Source organism: Saccoglossus kowalevskii, chromosome 5 (assembly GCF_978046115.1).
Source record: "Saccoglossus kowalevskii chromosome 5, keSacKowa6.1, whole genome shotgun sequence".
NCBI classification, from domain to species: Eukaryota; Metazoa; Hemichordata; class Enteropneusta; family Harrimaniidae; genus Saccoglossus; species Saccoglossus kowalevskii.
Window position 1 is genome coordinate 42,344,982 of NC_140645.1, and position 24,488 is coordinate 42,369,469.

The window sequence follows — 24,488 nt, forward strand, 5'->3', positions numbered from 1 at the left end:
TTTTCAGAGGCCGTCATTATTTCTGACAATGGATGCACTTCTTTCGTGAATGAACGCCAGTGGGTATTTCACAATAATCGCTTTTCGAATCTAATGTTGTACTTGTGTCGACCTACTGTGGTTATTCAACGTGGTAAATGTCCATCTTCAGTTCAGTTTCACTTACTTTACTTGTACACAATCATTTATTACAGATCTGTTTTGGAGAATTTATGTTGGAATATTTTGTCATGTAACTAAACGAAGCCAAAAACATTATTTTTTTGCTTTGATGATTTTATTGCTGTCAAAGTGATGCTTATTTAAAGCATTTGGAAATGGTTTCCTGACGGTCATTTTGTTGAGGCAATTATATGTAATAAAAAACGTTTTGTCATATCCACGAATAAATTAATATTCGCCACTAGAGCAACGCGATTATTTAAGTCGTGCACTCAGCTATTGGAAATAACTAGAAGCGTTACGTCCTGTCCAATTGGCCACCATTATCCTGAATGTTCATTCCGAAGAATACATCCTTCATTTGTACTTTTGTTCACGCAAAATGTTTATGAAATTTGATTTCATTTAATTTGTCAGAAATTACCATAAAGCAATAAAGATAACGATAACTAATAATAAGATTAATATGTATCAGAAAGAATTAGAAATAGTTGAACATTGATAAGCCACCTACACATAGTATGTTACTGAATTATATCATTTCGTTGTGTGATTTTATTAAATCGACCAACTGATTTCATATATATGTGTATGTATAACCATTTAAGAGATACTGACTGTGTCATTGTCAGTAACGTAGCGTATATGTTTTATATTGGTGGTCCAATTTATTTCTGTTTTGTGGAAGCGATTTGTTCTTTTTACAAATTTAATATACGCAACGTCTTTATGCACATGATATCACAGCCTAGCACCCCACAGACAAGTTAACAAAATATCTGGAATTTGGTTGATCGCATACAACTGCATTACATTAAAAATGTTAGTAATGAAATTACATGCAATAAAATTGAAATCAAATAACCATATCATAACACGTTTCTGCCAGTCTGTCGTAACGACCACGTGACAACCCTTACTCAATCGATTATTTGTCAGTTCGTAAATTACCTACCCTGGATTAAAATGCTATCTTTATGTCAATATATGTCGAAGTAATTAGTTGATAACGGCACAAAGATTCCACGTGCAAACATTAAACATTTACGAAGAACGGAAATGAATTAACATGCGATATTAAAAGTCAAACAGCGCATACCGTAAATGTTGTTTGTTCACTGCTGTCTACGTTGCTGTGTGAGGTAGGGTGTTTACTAAATTTGAAAGTAGCTGCACACACACCTATAAAACGTTTAACTAATTGCACTGTGGTCTATTCGCCGTGCAGCACATGAGCGATACAGAACATTACTCCTACACGGTAAGATTAAATATTTATTTATTTATTTATTTATTTATTTATTTATTTATTTATTTATTTATTTATTTATTTATTTATTTATTTATTTATTTATTTATTTATTTATTTATTTATTTATTTATTTATTTATTTATTTATTTATTTATTTATTTATTTATTTATTTATGTCATTTTCGTACGTATAGCTGTAATCGAATTGGACTATTATAACTGGTTTGCCTTTCTGGTGTAATATAATCGTCACGTAATTCCACGCCGATATTGTTTAAAACAACGTCTGATTAATTAATAATTAGTATTGCGACAATGTCAAAAGAAGTTCACTCATTTAAATTTAAACTAAAAAGCACGTTGTCTGGAACTGTGAAATACATTTACACCCAATAGAACACAGCATTCATCATATTTGTTGTATCACATAGCGTTAATCTTACTAATAATCGTGTATTAGCTGTATTTATAAATTATGAGGTAATTTGACGGATTAATCTAATCTATTTATTAAACTGAGTAGAATAAGAATGAATGTAATTGACATCGTTAAACACATGAGTAAAAATATCAAGTCATATTTTTCACCTAACAATAACAAATATATTCGGTTATTAATAATTTTCTTTTTTCTAATATCGCCAAATTAGACGGACTTTTAGTAAAATTAATATTTTACAACATATCTGTATACATATATTCATAGCAATACAGATATGTGCCCGGTGATTTTATTTTATTTTATTTTGTTAATGTTTTTTCTGCCCGGCTACACTTTTGGAAACGAGTGTCACTGTTGTCTCCTGACTATTTTGTATGTGCAAGTTTGCAAGTTCTTACATATAGTGCATTTTTGCCACAAGTCATATTCATGTTTGGGTGTGTCCGGTGTTTGAGAGTCCGATGTCATCAGATGTTTGAATTTGGTCAAATCGCATGATATAATCTGCTTAAATTACGCACATGAAAGAAAATTAGAAAATAATCAATTGATTTAGAACACGTTGCAATAAGAGACTCGCTGTATCAACAAATTTACAATATTGAAAAATTTCTTGTTTTCATTACTGCCAATTAATTATTCATGGACACATCATCGCTAATTTATGCTTGATATACACTGTCTCAGTCTGTTACTGGTATGACGTCAGTGACACTGAGATGATGGACAGCACATAATGCAATTTATCGAGTTTCGTTTTATGGTTTTAGCTAACACAGTTCACCACTGTTAAGTGGAAATTTGACCGACATTTTCACCGTTACATCTGGGGGTTATTTTTGAAACCTGGGTATTTTAGGACATCGTTGTTTTTTTCAGAAAATTAGAAGATGTGTCATGGAATCATTTAGAGTTGTTGTAAATTCTGCACATAGATTGGCAAATTGAACCGTGCTTGTTCATTTTCATTGTTAATGCGTTTTATGCGAATGTAATCACATATAATCGTATAAAAATAACGCACTACATCGGCCAATATTACGGGCATGTGATTAACTTATATTACTACAAGGAACAACGTATGTCCATTGTGTTATTAGCAACACGTGAATTATATATAATTTAAAACGACTCCATAGTTAATTAGTAGCATGATTATGTTTAATTATTAATGATTAATAATCTTTCAGCATTATGTTTGTACATTGTGTCATTAAACTTTTCAATTCTGATATGTACATGTTAAAGAATGATGAAACTCTTAACTGTACTAAAATAATTGAGTGAGCTATATTGCAGTAAAAGAAAGTAAACATCAAAGTCGAGTATTTGATTCAAGATGATTCTTTAAATATAACTATCAAATAAATCGTTTGTTTTATGGCTTCACAATGATTCACCATACCACGCCGTGAGCAGTCTAAACAATGCACATTTACGAGTGAGAATATAAAACGATAACAGTCTAATAATTTTCCACAATCTTCAAATAAATGAACGATTCTATATTTTAAAGAGACTTTAAATCATAATATGTGTTTATACAGATAAAACAATAAAGTTTTGAAACACTTCAAAGCTCACAATAAATAAAATTGTGTCTAATCGTGTGTATACTCTAATGCTACTGATAGACCCGGTGAATGTGGTGCATTTGTCAAACATGAACAGTATTTACTGTCCACAGAATACAAAATACACAATTCGTGCTTTGTTGTAAGTGAAGTCAGGATCGATAACAACGCACGTAATGAGAATTGTACTTCCATCTTCGAAAGTGTTCTAATAGAACTACTATCAATTGTTCTATGTAATACCAAAATGATGCGATGTGACCTCGGGGTCATCTTCTTATTGTCACTCAGTCATATAGTTAGCTTTTAGTGTCAAGTTATATTACATTGTAATCAATGCAGCAATTATGATGAAGCAGTTAACTTCAATCGAGCGTACACGGAAAGCGAACCACATTAATACGTCTATTGTTGCTTGACTTGCCGAGTGATGGGCGGTAAATGGAAATGATGCCAGTCATATCAGGGATATGCCTAATAGATCAGAATTACTAAACGGGGTTATGAACTAGATATGACAAGCGACAGGTATTTTCTAAACAGCATTGTGTCGTGGATAACAAAATAATGTAATACAAAAGCATTGATATTTAGAAAATTCTAGAATCGCAGAATCTGATATATTCTTGATATTCTGTCTAGTTTGTTGAAAGTGTAAAGGATATGTATTCAAGCCTCTTCGCTAAGTACAGACTGTGCCACTCAATGCAAATTGCAACTGGTTCAGCATCTTTACCACACGTTTCCTAGAGATTCGAAGTCGAAACAATCGTATGGAAATTATTAGGAAATTTAAAAACACACATTCCATTTTCAGATTAACATAGTTTCAATTTTCATTTTCTCAGTAGATTTGGACTAATTGACACGCGACTTAACAAATATAACACATTTACTTCTCGTTATTCACTCACGTTAGAAAAACACCTGATTTAACTCGTGCTTTGCATGCTTGCAATTCACTTTATTGTCAACATGTTGATGATTCATTGATATTAGACCGTAGATTCCGTGATGTTTGAAAATCGCGTTCCGAAAAAAGACAAATATTGACCTAATTGATTTTGCACAAAGCGACAATAATCGGAAGCATATCAATGACTAATACAGGTCCAGTAATGACTAACGCGTACGTGTTTTATTATTTTGTTTGAATCATTAATGACAGAGGTTAATAATCAAGTAGTAACAACAATGTATGCATGCATGTATGTATGTATGTATGTATGTATAACTCACAGTTTTGCTTAACGTATCCTTCATCATAAGCTTTTAAATCGTAGATTTGTATAATTATTACATTTATAGAATAGGTACATACATGATGGCTATTTTGTACCTGATCTTGGCTTGTTATAGCAATTTTTATATGACACTCTAGTCTGAAAAATCACAGTCTGTTTTCTGTTACCCTCATACCACTGTCGTTTTCGGTGGTTCACACAAGTACAATGCACTCAAAAAATAGCGTCATCGTTGTATAGAGATAATATTATTTTGATGGGCATTAAGTGATTTTTGTCATAACCTTGGATTGTAGCAGTATTGTATGAAATGTAAAGGTCGTACACTATATTGACAGGATATAATATATTACTTATTATAATTTCCATTCATACGCGTGTACAAATGTTCATTTAAGTGAGTGGCCGTGAAAATATGACTATGGGAGTGTGTTCTTAGGTTAGAGTAACTGAGTGGCAAAACGTTTATATCGACGCCTCTTGGAATTTACCGCATTCGTGTCCAATTCAAATATTAATCAATTGAAATGGTGCAAACCCAAACCACGATATTATCTGAACAGTGATTTGTTTTGTTGATTTATCGAGCGATGGCAAAGAAAGCATAGTATGTATTAAACACGTAATATACTATTAGTTGGTTCACACTGCAATTTGTTTTGCCAATTTTGACATATGCGATTAAAACGAACATACTTTTTGTTTCTTTGTTTATATTGTCAAACTTTCACTAACCTGAATAAAATCTACAGTAGGGCTTGATTTTACTCTCATTTTTATGCGTGGAGTTCTACAAGTTTTGTTAAATTGAAGTGAAGACATTAGTTTTAATTAACAGCGAAAGGTATTATAATGTGTGTTAGAAAACAAGAGTCAATTTAACGAGTATATAGTATTGTGAAAGATGTTAACACTATATATAAATATTTTCCTGTTTTGTAATCAAATTGGTAGTTGTTGCACGAATAACCACAGCAATATTGTTTAATTTAACGTGCCATTTACTATTCATTATTACTCATCTGTCCACAGATACGTGTGTTACAGAAATGAACGAACCTAGCATTCAGTATCACAAATTACGTTTATATCTCAATATGTCGGTGGTTTTGTATAATATTTCATGAATTATTATCAGAAATTCTAATAATTAAAATATTTCGGACAATTACCAGATGTCAGCTAAAACGCGTCATTTCCTAGTAGCTATATGGTAAACTGGCCGTAATTGGTATTTTATGTACATGAACCAGAACGCTCTTAGATGTCTTGTATACGCGATTACGAACAGCGATCACTGCGTTGGGCTTAGTCTTTAGAAGCTTCGAAATGATCAGATGTGACAAACTGACTATAACAAATTCACAACACTACAAAATCAGGTTTATTAAACTCGTGTAGTAGTTTTCACTTTCTTATCGCACAGTCCCAGATATATTAAATTTACTACAATTGTGATATTATAATGTCACTCGTCTTCTCTAAATATATATATATTTAAAACCAATACAGGGTCGCTGACATTTAATCTGCCACTGGTTTCACGTTGGTACTCATCTTTGCCTTATACTAAACCAATTGTTAATCTGGACTGACAAGGCTGTAGCATAAAAAAGTGTTCAGAAAACCATCAAATCATTTTACCAATACGCTTCCAAATTACCGTTTCATTTATGTCATTTCCTCTGTGAGCAAGGCATTAGCTGAGTACAGGAAACGTGTTGATGACCAAAAATGGTGCATTAGTTTTAAAACAATGACCCACTGGCGTGAAAGTATTATATTCTCCGCGATTGGGGGTTACTAGAGAAGTGGTAAGTTTAGTGCAATCACATTTAAATGTAGTTTTGAAGTGTACATGAACTTGAACTATTTCAAATAAATGTATTCATTGACATGTCAGCGTCACGGACGTATGTTCAGAAATAATCCGTCGACTCCGAAATACCCACTGATTTGAAAAAAAAATGATGGTGATAAGAAAACGATCGGAAATCACATATTTCTATAAAACCAAACTATATCGTAGTGTAAACAGTTTTACATTCGAATAACACCTATGCGGTATATAAACACGGATGAGCAGACAATTTAAAATAGTGTGATGTATCATAAAGTGATGTCGAAACACTGTGACACTCAGTACATAACTACCATTTTTATATATAATGTTTATTTTCCACTTCATAAAAAGCATGTATTGGTGCTTCGCTGTATTTCCCGTGAAAATATGTGTTTTTAATTGTTCGTGAGTGGCTGAACTTTTCAAATTTGCGATTTTTGCTTCGATCGCGACAAATATTAGAATTCAGAAGTACGAGGGTTTTAGAGGGTCAATTAATAAAACCAAAAAGACGGCTTAGTGCTTTCGCACGTTGAGATTAAAACAACTTGTTCCATTTCTTCTTGATAATGCTGAAATACCCCTCACTATACGAGCCTCCACCCCGTTCGACTGAATGAACGAGTCGTATTTAGCACATGCCTCTGTGTTATAAAGCTAGAGCAAAGTTACGAGATAATATAAAAAAGATCGTACCACGGTGTATTCATTCGACCGTTGTGTTGCATTGTTACACAGGGACAGGCACGTTTCGACATAGTGTAAGTGAGACGTTAAAAATACGGACAGAACTGTACGAATCCGCATGTTAGGTAAGATCTTGATCTTTACACTTAATAGTTAACACATAATATTGCTGGGTGGATTTCCAAGTTATATTTTTATCGGAAGTATTTACTCATCATCGGGGAAACTGCAGTGATTGTGTTGGCGTCATTGACAGTGGTGTGGGGGTGGGTTTTAAGGATGTTCACGTCAATCAAACTGTCAATATTACGTACTATATAAGATTGCCACGCGGGGGTCAATTGCGCTTAGCTTATTTTATAACACACATACGGTGTGCGTTGTGAATCTGTGGACTGGAGACGATCAAACAATCGCATTGAAGTGTGTGTGTCTATCCAAACTACAAGCTAAGGCATTTGAAATCTGAGCTGAAGGTACGTCTTACACGCCACTGTACGTTCGTAGAATAGCGAGCTGCATACACAAATGACTGTTATTTGTTCTGGTAGATTGTTATTTGCAAATAGATATTACTTAATCATAGGTAGTCATTGTACTGTGTATAGTTCTAAGTTGCGCGTTACAATCTCTTATATTCCATTAAAACTAATCTCGTGTAATGTGATAAGTCGTGTTCCCCACAATTATCTAATCGTGTATGTGCATATTGCAGGAGCTGATAATAGCGTTGTCTGATACACTGTATTCTCAACAAACATGCTTATCACATATGTAGCACTAATTCAGGCAGTTTGATTTTAATTAACAACATTCTGAAACGAAATGTGACACGCATTTAAAGAATGATCAACATGGAGCGATGGTAATCGCATTTTCTAGATAGAGAACCATTTTCTCAAATAAATGAATCGCATTCAAATGATTAGGCAACGTGAAACGTCTCGTAACCGAACACCAAATAAATTACATAACGCGTAATCCTTGTTCCATTTCGTGCGTATCGTTTGAGATGTATTGATAAACTACATTCGTTGCTACGAATTGTTGGTACAAATCCCTTGAAGCTATGCAATATTATAATATATTGTAGAGTGTGATAATACTCCAGACATTCTCCTAGGAATGTAGATCAAGTATTCCAACTTGCCTCCCAATGTAAGCAATGATGTTTTGTCAAATCCGCAAATTATCCATATTTTTTCATTTTAGTTATCAAGTTTTGTAAATAAATAGAAAATCTGGTTAAATCTGGTTCAAAAGGAGGATCTATAAAACCTTTCCTAAAATCAAGCGCCACCTAGTGACAAAGCACTAAAATGACGTAAATAATACACACAAAGACCGCGAGAAACGTGTATATATATCTATATTCGTCCATCGAATAACATTATGTTTTTGAGAGAATCTACTATATCCTTATAAAAAACGACTACACAATCAAACACACGAGTCGGTTCGAATGGAATTGCCTCTATCCATACATGTCATTTTGACGTCACAGAAGAGTTCCATCAACAAATGGAGCGATTTACATGAATGGTATATTTGACAGGAACAACAAACATTACCGGGCGAACTTTAAAATAAAAAATATTACGAAACTGTCAGTTCAACAAAACATGCGAAATGAGAAATCAGTAATACGCATGTACAGAAATAAGGCTGATATATTTATAATTATGAACTCCTTGGTTGTGCTTTTTGTGACATATGAAGTGCTCCAATTAATGTTTGCACATTTTGTTTACGGATTAGTCATACACACTGCAACGTATAGTGTGAGTCAAAACGTCGCGGTGGTTACGTGACAGTGATACTGAAGTTGTGTTGCACACACATTACCTAATTTTCTTAGCATATAATCTGATTTGGACGTGTACACACTACAGGCGATATCTGTATCTGACACCAACCTAACTATCAACTAAAATAATTGCGCCAATAATGTCTCTCACTTTCTTGGCCTAATAATTGATTAAGTTGGAATTGAAACGTGATTTTCTGGCATTAAACACGTATTCAACCTATATCGTCTAGTCAATCCCTTGTCTATATTATCGACATACTAGAATCCATTTTAGCACGTGCTATAACTCACTAAATCACATCGCACCTTTAGAAGTACTGCCAATTAAATGTCAGTAAAAAAATGGTTGTATGCTTTAGCTGTCGCTGATTTCTGGGATGGGTGAGTGTTATTTGCAATGTATCGACTAAAAGTGGATTTTCATGTTTTTGGTGATTATTGTATTTCCCTGTAGATACTAAACAAACCATTAAGTGCGATTCAATAGCACTTTAATATCATGTCCATGTTCATATCGATCTATCAATTCTTAGGTTTAAATCTGCAAACTTCCAGTGATGCTCTAATAAAAAAACAGTTGCTTCATGTGAGGTATTATCGCTGTATTAGTGACGTTATACACTCGGAAACAGCCACATTCTAAAGCATTATAGTGAGTTAGGTGTTCAACAATATGTCTCGGGCGTTGGCCACACAGCACTGAATTCAGCTTATCATCTCACTTCCTTTGTGTGCGCGTCGAAGGAAGGTCAAACAGGAAACATCCAATTGTGGGAGGATGAGGCCGTTTTGCAAGATTAAAAAAACATTCTCCAAAACCAGCGTATTTCTGGATATTATCATTAAAAATATAATTTGACTCGTGTGTTGTTGTTATGAGTATGTCACATTTCTTATTCATAGCCAGTCATTTTAATACAAACTAAAACGATTCTTAAATATTTATCTCACATACACAAATGTAAATGTTTGACATACAGTCTTGAAAAAGTTTCATTTGCTCCACTCGTAAGAATGTATGCCGGGACCGTGTGCGTCAAAAACGACTGCGAACGAGCCTACGAGTTGATCACGTCACGTTATCAGTGCACTAGAAAACCCACTGTGGTGCAGTTGAAAATATTTCTTTTAGGTTTCTTAGATTAGTATATGTCCGAATGAAAACAAAATGTTCCACAGCGGTGCAATATTTATTATGACGAATTATTCTCCAGATAAATCTAATGACGCGGACACAGTCAATAGACTGTGCAATTTTAATCGTTTCCACAATTCTGGGCGGTTTGCATGACGTCATTTTTTATATCCCCAAATAATCATCTATCGTGTTTGCGAAAAACTAGGCTGACGTTATCATTCCAAAACGTAACAATCAAACGCTCTTCGATATCGGATCTACATTCATCGCTAATATAAATATAACTATGACCCAGGACAAGAAAAACCCTTAATATCATGCAATTAAAACATCAGTGTAGATATATATATGTGTCAAGGCTAATGAATCACTCAGAAGGTGCATGACTGAATAATTCATCATTTTGGGTGTGTAGATATCTTTCGTACATTTTATAAATCAGTAATATGTATGATGTGTTATAGAAAGATTGTAATGAAATATCATCACCTAATATCTTCTCATTATAAGAAATTCTTAATCTGTTTTCAACCTACTTGCTATGTCCATGTTTGCAGTGGGATTTGCAAAATTTCATTCAATGTTCAACAATGCAAAATTTAATTTAAGCGACATATAGAGGCCGTTGGATGTCGAATAATCAAGAAAACGACACAAAGCACATCTCTGTGTTAATTAATACTGATCTTTTTTTGAAAACGCAATGATTTCATTATAACTACATCGAGTGGTAAGCTGATAGAATGCATTGACAGTGTCGCTGTACATCGAGAAACAAACAGTGTGAAGAAGTGACAGATCATTCCGATCAATTTTCATTCAGTGCAGTTGTCTTTATACAGTCAGGAACAGAATGAGTGATCGCAGAGACGCTTATCGAACACGTGTGTCAAGATTTCTGCATTGTTTGATGCGACCGTTCACGTCTTGTGAAATACATTCCATGAAGCCCGTCAAATTAGAAAGCGTTGCAACTGAACCGAAACACAACTTGCGGCGTACATGTAGCAAACACGCTATTCGGACCTGCCCTCTGTCTTGACACTGACATTGGTTTGTGTTTTTCCTCAATAACTTGAGTCTTTGATGTATTTCCGCAGGCGCCTGTATGGTGTACCATATACGTAATGGCACATCTGTTAGTAACCTATTCTCCGAAAAATAGACAATCGTCAGTTTATATTATTTATTGATGACTTGCGAATGCTGAATTTTGACTTTAATTTATTCCTTAGTAATGACACGTATACGTGTCAACGCCGTTGCCATGTCGCTAGCAGTGTTTTTTTCTTAACATGATATTAAATAACCCGCTGATGATGACTAACACTATTCCAAATTAGTTTGTAAAAAATGTCTGCGTTTTAAACTGTCAGTAAATATCAATGACAATAAAAGGCAGTTAATAGTTTTTTCTTCAATAAATGTTACTATCATGATAAACTAAAATTTATATCATTTTTGACAAGTCTTTCTTTTTTAAATATTCATTAACATCACTTTTCAATCATTTCATTTATTTCTAACCATATTTTAAGTTTATTTATGAGGCATTTCTATTCGCCAACATTTTCGGGTAATAAATATTATTCCTGAGTAAATTGCCACAGTATTAAGACAGATGAAAGTCTCCGCAGGGAAGGCCGCTATTACTATCCGCTTTGCAAATACGGCGTCAAATTGTCAATGTTGGAATATTCTATACCTAAATATGCGCATGTGTTGGCAATATGCGATGCATAAGTTAGAACCAAACAACACCACACGTTTTGAGTATATAAATGTTTACGCATTTCACTTTAGTTGTCTTGTTTAATATTTGGTGTGGTGTTTATGCTTCAGTAAAAATGTATTGCCGTCTGCGAAAGTAGTTGTGTTTAGTTATCCGAATGTCACCTGATGATTCGGCTCATTTTTCTAACATATAGATATTATGATGGCTTACTGTTTGATTCCAAATATGTGAGAAGACACTCGGTTTTCGTTGTAGTTGCATGGGTATCGGCAGTTATCATGAGAAAGTTTTATATTTACTCTAGGTACATGTTGAAAGAATGACACAACCGAAAACAGTTCTCATGTTAATTGTTGAATATTATGTGAGAGGGCCTTCAGATAATTGTACAACTTGATGTGCCGACAATGTCAGTGTCATTGTTAATTGTAAATGACAACATACAAATAAGTGATTAATAACTGTGACAACCGAGTTTTAACAATATTGAATAGAGACAGCTAGGACGCACTTATCGGAGGATCAAAGTTTCTACCGAAATCGATGAAAGATATTAATACGCCACGCGCACTTTGATATTTAACAGTAATTGTTTTTATCGAACCATCTGCGCCCATGTTGGAGTTTGTGTATATTTTGGGATGTAGCAATTACACTACACATACAAACCGCACAGATGTGTATCCCGTATCCAATATTCGGCGTCTGTGATGTAGCCAATACTAGATTTGAATTCGTCGCTCTGCCACGCATCCATTTTTGTTATAAGCAATATACCCTATATTATAGGATACTTATACTGTAATGCAAGCGTGCGATTTGTGCGATACCTTTAAATTTGGTAATTTATTTGTGAAAATACAATACACCGCACTCACAATGCGTAGTGTAATATAGCATATCGTTTATCACAGCCGCTGTACTCTAATGGTTACTCGATACATTCACGTTTATAGACAGAAGATAAAATTCGGCAATACTTTGGCAATCTGCGCAAAATAACTTACCAATTTTAGCAATAAAGCAGTAAAGCGTCAATGAGCAAAAACAAACGTCTACATGGTATAATTATGAAATGTTTAAACGAATATGCATGAAATGTAAGCATGTAGTAATTGTTGTGACGTCATCGTATGCTCCACGTCACGCTATCATTATATCATATTGAAATAATATGAATGAATAAAGGTAATGATAAAATGTGTATACCAGTGTAACTGCTCCGATGTTCAGAGGATTTATATTTTTGTCATTCAATTAGTAAATAATATGCCCTCTTGATATATTTCTATTTCTGGATACCTAAAGCCAAAGACTTCAATTTCACATTGAGATATATTCACGATTGAACTAATTTAACATAATCAATCCTAAAGTCAATAGTTATATTGTAATGATAATTGCAGCTGAACTTCACAATCTTTTTTTTTCCATTGTCAATACCATAACGCAGGGGTTTTATAGAAAAAGACAAGTCTAACATTCAAAGTGATTTTGAGCGTGACTGTAATGAAATACACTAAAACTATTTTACATGTCACTTATCTGGTGTCGACCTCGTTATTATGATTCACAATTATAGATTTAGAGTGCCACATATGAAGCACCTTACAAAACTTTGCGTATACCATGAAATCCAAATCTCTTTATTTTACTAATCTGGCTAAGTAGTGTGGCGTACTTGTTTTATTTTTGGTTCTAGTATATTCTATGTAGTGTACTATTGTTGTCATTCATTTGTTTTGTGCTCTTGGACGTATAAATTAGCCTTGGATTTGGATATCTTGTGTGTTTGATGTTATTTCTACTTCTAGTCGATTAAATACGTTAATTTGATGCATTATTATAAACTTAACAAGTTTCTTTTTATCAGAATGTGCCTCCTACATGTAATATATTGACTGTAACAGTCTTAGTATAATAACCACATGTATTTCCTGTTTCCACTTGTTTTTTTCCACACAGACATGTCGACAAAGGCGATAATTGTATTCTTTCTTACACTGACTGTACTCCTATCCTTCTGTGAAGCAATTAACTATTGTCAACTAGGCATCAAAAACAAATGTAAGGGACCAAGGCGACAAGGTAAGAGAGATGACCTTGATGATGTCATGCATGCTTATGACGTCAACGAAAAACGAAATAGTGACTTCTACCCGATTCCTATCCCCGACGACAATTTAAGCCGGAATGAGTACGAACAACTTTTCAGCAATGTCGCCAAAAGAGACGACGACGATGTGTACCAAGCCAAGACGATGCTTCAAAATTTGCTCCGGAATTATTATAAGCAGTACCAACGAAAGTAAGTAAATTTTACGAAGTGCGTCCATCCGTGATATCGCTTCATCCGGGATCGTATGTCAACGTCATCACTTCACTGTTACGTCACTCATTCCACGGCATGTTATACATATATATGTATATGTTATGTGTCCCTAAGGCAGCAACAATTAAACACTAAAGTTAACGTGTAAGTGTATTGTATAAGGCACAGCACTGGCCCACAATATCACAGACAAATGCATGACTATAATGGACATATATCGAATATTAACTTAATTGTGTAACCAATCATTGCACATAATTTCACTTTGAATAATATTCACTATAATACTCAAATAATGCACGTTATTTCATACATTATCTAAATTGCATATATAACCATAACTTTAATTGTTATCATTGTTTTATATGAATATAATATTTGCTACTGACAAGTGATGTGAGTGTGTTTAGGCATATCTAGTTATTTGGCTCGCCATGTAAATAATAATTAAGACTTGCGAAAAGAACACACTGGCTGAGAGTATAGCATACATTTGACCTTATTTGGACATTGAGTTACGTCATTGCGTTATATATTCAGACTATTCTGAATCTGCTTAAAAAGACTACAACATTATTAGCAATATTAACAATATGTGCCATTAAACATATGCAGCTATTGGTAATACCATTCACTACTAGCTGTTCCAACCTAGTTTATCACTGCGAATAAGAACTACATTGTCGTAATATACGTGATACGTTACATGACTATGAAATAATCAACTCTGGATCTTCTTGACATAAAAAAACAGGTCACGTAGCATAATTCTGAATTTGAAATACTAGTTCTTATCAAAAGTTACATATAATATACCGATGAATTGTGTCCTCTGAGAGCAATATCAAATTATTGATAGATGTGTCGATTCCCGGTAGATTGACACTTATCATTGTTGTTTTCACTATAGTTGATAAGGGTCTGAATTCGTTACTTCGAGACTCCGGTATCATTATCTTATCGTACATTATATCGTCTTATGTTGACATCTAACTCTTTGATGATGTCCGTTTATGACAGGTTTTAATGGAAATTCCGAGTAATGTTTGTTGTCAGTCATTGGAACATAAAGGCAGTTATTACTTTGTCTGAAGTTCACACAGTTTAGAGCACGTTGAACACTGCGGTTTTTAAAAGGCGCATTGAACAAAAGTTGTGTTCATGTTTGTTTCACAAGTGGTGTAAATATCACGTTTGGTTTATTGCCGCTGTCAATTCATTTAATTTTAATACCTGATATGTATGTACAAAGTATGTGTCTATGATGAACAGATTACAAAGCGTTTGATAATATAAATTTTGCTCACATCGCATATTTTCAAATCACCCCTTTGTTACAACTACAGCAACGTTATTAAATAAATAAATCGCCCAATTCTCGTATTTCCATTTCAAATGCCGATCAATAAACATAAAATCTGTGTAATACGGGAGGTCCGAATGAGAATGAAGGACTACTTAGTGAGATATTTTGTAGATTTTCCCATAAAACTACATTCGACCAAACATACAATATTTGTTCAATTTTCAGACTCAGATGTACTTAGTATGTGATAATGTTATTTATTACTTTGGCACCACGTGCCTAGATTACTAATCAGCGTGATGAACCGGCGTCGCTAATGGTTTGGAACAGTATATATGGCATCAATGCATTTATAAAATTGAGCGTGGCGATCATATTCCCAGCATGCAATCAGAGTAGTAGAGTGGCAAAAAATGGATATACCACATTCTATCAGAACTCCGGTAATCGGCGTCATATTGTACAGCGTGGAAGTCGCAAAGAGTTCTTACACGCTTCAGTGGACCGGAAAATACCCCGGATGTTCCACTTCTAAACCGTTTTTGCGAAAAGCGATGATGGGAGGAGTGCGGATGTTTCCATATTGATTATTTGGCAATTAAATTTCCAGCGCTTTCGTCATGGTTTTGTATACACATGTTGTATGTGTATTATGGTTGAACTGCACTCAAATAACATAAAGTAAAAATATTGTTAAGTGCAAAGTTCGGAGAAAATTCATATACACAATAACAAATAAAAAGACAGTGTTGTTGGTTCATGACATATTACCACTGTTTAGTATGAAAACTAAATTTTGTATTATGCCGTAAGATGAGAAAATGACACATGCTTCCTTCTATGGCACATGCTGACGTCAATATTTAATAACAAACTAATTTATTTCATAGTTTTTAATGAAAAACGGTATATCCATTTTGGTCTGAGAATCCTTTGAGATTAATAATTTGTTAGATATTCATAAGTTTACTCACTGTTAATATAAATATATTTGCTCATAGATATATATATTTCTTTGTATGCGCCAGATATGCGCACACGGCATACAAATGCGTTTGTAGCATTTTACCGAACAAACTGTGCGTTCATAGTTGAACAATATGCGATGTCTGTGATCGGATCGACGATAAGGAAATATAATGAAAAATACATTATTTATAATCAGTGATTTGGCGATACTTCCACCAGAGATACACTCTTTCTGAATAATTTAATTCAATTTACCAAACACCGAGTATCGCACAAAACGAATATACTACTTGAGAACGAAATCGTGCTCTGGAAACAAATGAGAATTTATCGTTGCAAATGTTTTCCTAACGACTGATTTATATGTCTTATACAACTAGGCAATTTATCATGTACAAATCCATACCTGAAGGATCACATAGATACATATCTTGACTGATTCTATAATGTCAAATTTATCAAACAAGTGTTGAACTGGTGATGTCATATTTAAGACTCCCGATGTCATACAATTTATCGATACAATGGTACAATTTCTTTACGTACCTGACCACGTGATAATAATCGTAGTTTACTGGTACCTCTTTTATTTGCTTGCTTTTCCATAATGGCGCTCATCCCGACAACTGTTGATTGGGGTTTCCCGAAGTTTCATTTTTGTCAGGATTACTCAAAATGAATTCCTATAATACAATACATAATTTGTCCCTGCATTTATCAAGCGATTGTATATATAACCTTAGTTGTACGACTTTGGGAAAAAGAAAACACGCATTGTCAGCATTGTCGCAGCTGTATGGCGAGCGTGAGCCATTGGTAAACGTCAGCCTAAATTACCAATGCCCCGTATACATATATATTTCTAGTTAACACGGGGCCCTGAAAAAGTTTACTGTTGTTTACGATGTAAATACAATTATTAATTAAAACAATTTTATAAGCATTTGATTCTGTAAATAGGCGATACTGCCAAGGCGAGAGGTGTAGAATGACTATTAATATTTAAATATAATAATAATATATTTTCTCCTTGTGGTTATACATAGCCACTATCGGAGACCGTGTAATCACAAGTATCCGTAACCAAACTATCATACATATTTGATAACGTGTCACTGATGTTTGTCGGCTCCACGTGGAAGCCTCGGGGTGTCTTGCGACAAACACATTAACAGGTGATTGAACTCTAGAAATATAATCAAAAGTATGACTCAAAGCTATCACCAATAAATAAATAAAAATAAACATTCTTCTACCTCGCAATGCGGTCACGGTAGTCTGATTACATATTTGATTAAAGCGACCATCTCGTCGTAACTATCCGTGTGTGCAGGCGATCTGACAACATGAATGGTTTTAGAGAGCTGCAAAAAGGAAAAACTAGTACGCTTTTAGATGTGAGTTAGTCAATGCAATCAAATAACAAAACCAAATCACTTGTCAGGCTTGGTCGCAGTTTGTTGTGTTTTGTGACGATAAAATACTGGTAGTACGATTCTGGACCATATGTACCACTGTACAGGTACATACCAGTTGAGTCGAAACATATATAGAAGGCAGAATTTGATTGATGTATCATAAATCAGGCACACTCTTGTAAGTAGCTTTGTATCGACTCACGCTGTCTATGTCATTACCAATCTGAGAACATAATATCTAGAACAATAATGGGACAAAAGAATGTGCACATTGTGACAATGTTCGCTTATATCCATAAAAACGTGTTTTAGTGATATCTTCGCAGAATGACAGATTGATTGGTAACAGATTGACGCATGGTTATTATCTTTCACTACAAAAAAGTTGACCACGTAAAAATAAAAGTCTACTACGCACGTGCTTGGATTCACTTATAACATAGCGTTACTTTGAGGCGTTACGTAGTTGTCACGCAATGCACGTTCAATTTCACGTTAATAAACAAAGCATTTTACACGCGCTGTATGCGTCGCGCCTAAACCCTCTCGAAAACGACGCGGGGAGATATAGTTATCAAATTCGTGTTCGATTGTTGTCAGATTGCACTAAAATATGAGCTACAACTAAATCAATTGCCGCATTGACTACCCCATTAAACCACGTGTTTGGTGGTATGCCTAGGCGTACATTCAACTAAAAAGAACTAAACTAAAAATATTGCTTTGGTACTCATTTCAGTGTTGTTGTTTTTTTCTTAGTAATTGGGAAAAGCGTTTCTTCTAGTCACGAGAATGACGAAATTGACGATGCAGCCATATCATTGTGAGTAATGAAAGACGTATCAAATAAGTGCGTCACAGACACTTAACCTCGAAGGTGTTCTTGGCCCAAACGTATTGCAGTGAGGAGGACTGTTTACAAAAAAAGATATTTTAATTTTGAATTATTTATTAAGTATTTACGTAGGACGTACTGATTAAGAATTTTTACATGCTATGCTTGATCAAATGTTTGAACATTGACTGTTAATTAAGGGATACACATATTTATAACAAACGAACATAGAGTCTTCTTAATTGGCATTTATCTTAATCTAAATTAATAGACAAACGAAAGATTCATTAATAGTAAAGAAATATTGATTATACATTACCACATGGAAATTCAACATATCGACAAAGTCTTAATGCTGTATTTATCTATAATTGGATTTGATCACTCGATATGTCGCATGTATGTGAATATATTGAATATGTTAACGTAGCTTTAGTGATTATATCGAATACGTTAACGTAGTTGTAATTAATTTGGCTGATTGAAGCAGACATAAATGTAAGTACGGCAAACATTAGTAAAAACTGTCAATAACTAATTCACGATCTCAATCGAATTTTAATAGTTTCTGTTTTTATTTTCAGGTTGCGGACGATATTAGGATTCCGACACGACTCGTACCCTTATGTAACTACGCCGAACAACGAATACTGATCATGATTTTTCTACAAGGCACACGTTTGATCAACATAATCTCGCTTCTCACTTTAATTCAATGACGTGTATTGATCAATATATATTCAGTTTACGACTACGCTAATATTCAGCGGACCATATTTTTAGCATAAATCACGTAATATATGACACATGACCTTATCTAATGGTTTGAATACAAATACAATGTGTGGTATCTGTCTGGTAAAAATTAAGTTTTGCCGACTGACTGTCACAACAACAGATTTTCAATTTAACGTGGTAAAAAGAGTAAAATTTAATAATTTTAACTTTACAATTCACGTTGCAATTTAATTAACTAGCTCATAGAAACACCCGTAATATATGTTACAGCTGAACGCAATCCCAAATAATCGATTCAAAGTCTAAATGCTTAATTCCCATTGGGTCTTCGTAAATATATTCGAACAAAATGTGTCTGTGTCAGACATATTGGGGGATTTTAGTTAGTTTCATATCAAAGACCTTATTGAAATTGGCCACATCGGAGTTAAGGCTTTCGTTATTTCCAAGAACAAGTATATTCTATTTGGCATATGTTCCTCGTGAAGTGACCAGACCGTGACGTTTTTGCACAGTCAAGTGACATATTTGTCGAATTGCTTTCATGTTTTCCTCGTGTAATTGCGGAATTATAAACAAACTCCGAATTCAATATTATACATTGCTAGAAAAGGTGGCCTCTTTTTCAAATTACAGAACGATGTAGTATCGTTAGGTGTCAACCAATTATGCCATACCTATCGACTGACACTTCAACCTGTAACCCGAAAGGGCATGGGATAACAAAACAAACGGAGAGAAACACGCTTGCCATGGACGGGATTGATTATAACATACACTTCAAAGACGGACGCGATTTTTTCATATATGTCACTCATAGATTAAATTGTACCTGCTATTGTATAAAATCACATTTTTTTACTTTAAAAATCGTCTATTTTGTATAAACCGTGAATACTTTTTTGAGCGAGAATGAAAATTAATTAACTAAGTGTATGCGCGTATAATAGTAATTGTATTTCCTTACACGTGCATCGAGACTGTATCCACAAGACTGGATTACGCAATTACAAATTGTCCAAATTGCCTGAGATCAAACCAACATTTTCTCTAAGCGTAAGTGACGTCGTGACTGAACTTATGTTAAGCAAGGTAACCCAATGTATCGGCTTCGTTGCTTAAAATACACTAGATAAACAAAACAAAAATAAAATGATAAGTCGAGGAATACAAACCCTTCGCTCATATGAGACATAATGGTATGTTTCTGATAGGAGATTGAACTCCTTCTCAAGACCCTTTCCAACGCCCTCACGATCATTACCGTGAAATTGCTCATCGATTCCAAATGATAAATTGATCTACTGGCTAATTATGCTTCATTGATCGATCTCACCTCGGAGAGTAGATATATCGACCTAGGTTCATTCGGTGGGATTTTGGATGCACATATTTATACTTACATAATTTGCATAATAATTAGAAAATTGTCAGGTGGTTGCAGATTTCTAGGTTGCATCTCAAGAACGATTATAGTTTGTATTCACTGGAAAGTGGCACACTCAATTTGCTATATGGTTAGGGGTTTGTTTTGCATTTCTCTGTTTGATACGTCTGTATTTTAAGAACCAATTTTCTTTACTAGATTTGTATTATTATGTTAGAAGTGTTAAAAATATTATATATTATATATTATCAATTTCAGTGGCATTATTGATTCTACATAAACTGACTTTATTTAATATTTGTTTTAGCAATATATTCTAAACGATTGATGTAACGTGTATTCTATACCAAGTTTGGTACGGGTATATATTCAGTAACCTGAGAACGTAAATACAAATAAGGATGTGCTATGTATCATTGTGTTTCATCTTATTTAATAACACAATTTGCAGTTTTAATTACTACTGTTTTCCATTATTCCTAAACCATTATCTTATATACGCAACCCAATAATTGACGTTTCTTGGAGATGGCTTTTAACAAATCATTGAAATCATTTTGAAAATACCATTTTACTATTTCAAATACCTCGTTTCACTAATGTTGAAAACATTCAGCAAATGATAGCTCTTCTGATTTTTAGAATGAGTGATGAAGACATGTGACCGTTTCTAATTGTGTAATTCTATTATGTATTTTTGTAATAGTGACCTTTCCTCCAGGTTGCGCCCTCTAGCGACTTATCCTATATGCCGCAAATTCTACTTAGTAGTCACTTTCTCCCATCCACGTCATCTTAACGTCACGAACGCGCTCCTTTGCTAGAGGGCGCAATATTATACATTATCTTCAACAATATTGATGGTGTATGTGAATTAAAGTAAATAATTACAAATTTGCACACGTGTTTACGTTTGTCATTTGTTCTTTCATATTTATATGGTTTTATATCAATAGACATTGTAAATTAATGTTAAGAATAAAAAAATACATTTTCATGACAGAAAAGTTTAAGACTCTTAATATATTGTTAACAATCTTAACAGTGATTACAATAACATTAATCTTACAAGGGAGTTAAGTTAGTTTGTACAGAAGTAAAACTTGTATGTTATGTTTTCATACTATCATCATTATAAGCTCGATTCATTTTTGTTCTAATAACAAGTGCCCGACATTCAATACATTCAAAATTAAGCATAGCAGTGACAACACTAGGAATTTAAGACTTCACCATGCAAATAACCCATATCTGCATTCTGTCTCTCTCATTCATATATATCATAAGCAAATATCAATATTCCTATTGTAATATTGTAGTGAATTTGCTTTGGTTTACTTACAAAAATAATGTATACGTTTTAGACAATCGAATCGAATTATAGTATGTCTGCAGTACTTTTAGTGCATTATGGGTACGTTTTACCATACAGTTTCTATTCAGAGAGTATGCGACTGTAATAAAACTGCTTGTATACGAGGTATCGGTAAGGGCAATTATTGGCAACTGTGTGTATTGCAGACAGTCCTAATGTCGGTATTTGTGGTGTTTCAGTCTTGACGTGCATTGAATATGTCTCCTGGCCTCAGGATTGATATTTTAGTGTATTTTCCAACGACGAGTGTCTTCAACAAAGTTTCCGATGTGAACAAAATTGCTTTCTACCTGACTCTACTTTACAGAAGCGCTTCGCCGATACAAAAATTGCATGAACTATTGAAAAGATAGAGCATTTCACGTTGATGCTTACTCAGTCAATTGAAGTGAAGTTAAATTACTTTTTTTAGAAGATGCGTATGCCTTTTATATCTTGCATTTCTTTTTCACTTTTCAAAAGTTTGTATCCAAGTCGCTCAATGACGTCACCGCATACTCTTTGGACTGCCAATATATCCTTAAAATTAGCGGTTTTTCTCCATGCGTGAACGACCTGTGTCGAATTACGGCGAGTTTCCATGTTATTGTCTCCAGCGCCCTCTATCGGGTGCGTATAAGTATTGATCATTTCCTTCACATTCTCGGGCTGTTCAATGTTCAAAAATGTGTACATTTCGTTCACTATTCTCCTTGTCTCCATGGCAATGTCTTCGTGGCGTATGATCATTAGTCTACCTTTGATCCAATCGGGAGGGTTGGACATTATATTTAAATTTTTCTCCAACCAACCACAGTCGTAATTGATATTATCACGATGTAGGTCATCCACTTCCGAATCTGGCGCCCCTACTAGTTTTAAATCAATCAAACTTTCGTTTCTTAATTTCGGGCGAAATTTCATCGCCCTTCGTGATAAGGCAACTGGGCGTGGGTCGCGCACTAGATAGATCACTTTCAGGTCATGCCCATCTTCGGTTGCCATAGTTTTCAACTGATGAAAACTAGTTAATCGAGTCACTTTCAGGGCGATGTTTTGATAAGTCTCACACAGTTGAGAGAAATCCTCGGGATCTCGCATATCACAGTTGTGAACGCCACCACAAAACAGTCGTAATACTCGACTATGGTAGACTGCCACCGGCCACTTCTGTATACTCTGGTGAACGAAATAGGTGGGGAACTGACAATTCAAAATATTACGTAATAAATCCACGGCACCAAAGTCTATATACTTCTTCGGTATTATTTCCTTGTCGGCCATCAGGTGTACCGATCGAATAGGTTCAAAAATATACAGTATCCCCACATGTCCATTCAGAAATTGACCAAGGAAGGTTGAACCATAACGGGCTTTGCTCACAATAATTATCTTAACTCCTCGTTGCGAAGGTGGGGTTGGCGACCTTGTCGACGTCGGCTGCTGCTCTTCTCGCATTGGAAATTCATTGTACCCTTTATCAATACGCTGATCTACCATATTCGGTTCCGAATTATGATCCTGGATGTTTGCTACTTGTTCAGTTTCACGCTTAGTATTCTGGGAGTTAGGTTCCCCACACGAACATGAACTTGGACTCCACGATTCGAACAAGCTAAGATTGGTGATGATATAAACGGAAGAGATAACACTCACCAGTTTCACGTACCGTGAACCCTTCATCCCTGACACGAGTAACGATGGTAACACGCTGCTGGCACTGGCACCAGGTTGCAATCTAATTAACATAACTATGTTGGTGAATAAAAGCCCTCGATACAAAAATAATATTTGCTTTATTGAAAACATGTGAATTATTATGCTGGCATTACCAGACACGACTGTTATTGCAATGGCTAAATATAGAAAACAAATAAGAACTTATGACGCATGCGACGCAATACAAAAGAGTACGTGACTTTCGTAATTTTACGCCATCAACGGCTTTTAACTGTCATGCGCGTATATGCTGACGACAGTCCTTTACGACGATGTGAACGGTGGGGGCGTACTTCGATGGCTAAGCCACGTACATTTAAAGGCATTTATTGGCATTGGCATATTTGTTATTGAAAGGTTAAAAATTGTGAGGCTGTTCTTGGCAACTATTAATTGGTTTTATCGAATTGTTATGTTGCATATTTCGTTAAGTGTCTATTAATAACCTGTGATATAACCAACACAAATTTTATCGGCTTCGATTCGAAAGATGTTATTAAAATGGAAATGAATTATGTTGTCTAGTGGTATATGCGAGTGCTC

General features: G+C 34.5%; 2 protein-coding genes across 5 annotated transcripts; one reads left to right on the plus strand and one right to left on the minus strand.

Annotated features, from left to right (window-relative positions):
- Positions 1-1,383: 1,383 nt before the first annotated feature.
- LOC102806251 (uncharacterized) lies at positions 1,384-21,879 on the plus strand. Of its 4 annotated transcripts, none has more exons than XM_085499439.1 (4): positions 1,384-1,423; positions 13,853-14,195; positions 18,672-18,735; positions 19,332-21,879. In XM_085499439.1, the coding sequence occupies exons 2-3, from the start codon at positions 13,855-13,857 to the stop codon at positions 18,694-18,696; spliced, it is 366 nt and encodes a 121-aa protein (XP_085355565.1). In that variant the 5' UTR covers positions 1,384-1,423; positions 13,853-13,854; the 3' UTR covers positions 18,697-18,735; positions 19,332-21,879. The 4 variants fall into 4 exon arrangements, with proteins under 4 accessions (XP_085355565.1, XP_006822269.1, XP_077869279.1 ...); XM_006822206.3 differs by lacking the exon at positions 1,384-1,423 and adding an exon at positions 7,191-7,329; XM_078013153.2 differs by lacking the exon at positions 1,384-1,423 and adding an exon at positions 7,191-7,329 and having other exon boundaries at positions 13,853-13,975.
- Positions 21,880-22,655: 776 nt separating this feature from the next.
- Positions 22,656-23,975, minus strand: LOC144360348 (carbohydrate sulfotransferase 1-like). The gene has a single exon (XM_078013148.2). It carries the CDS (start codon positions 23,973-23,975, stop codon positions 22,656-22,658), a length of 1,320 nt encoding a protein of 439 aa, XP_077869274.2.
- Positions 23,976-24,488: the final 513 nt, after the last annotated feature.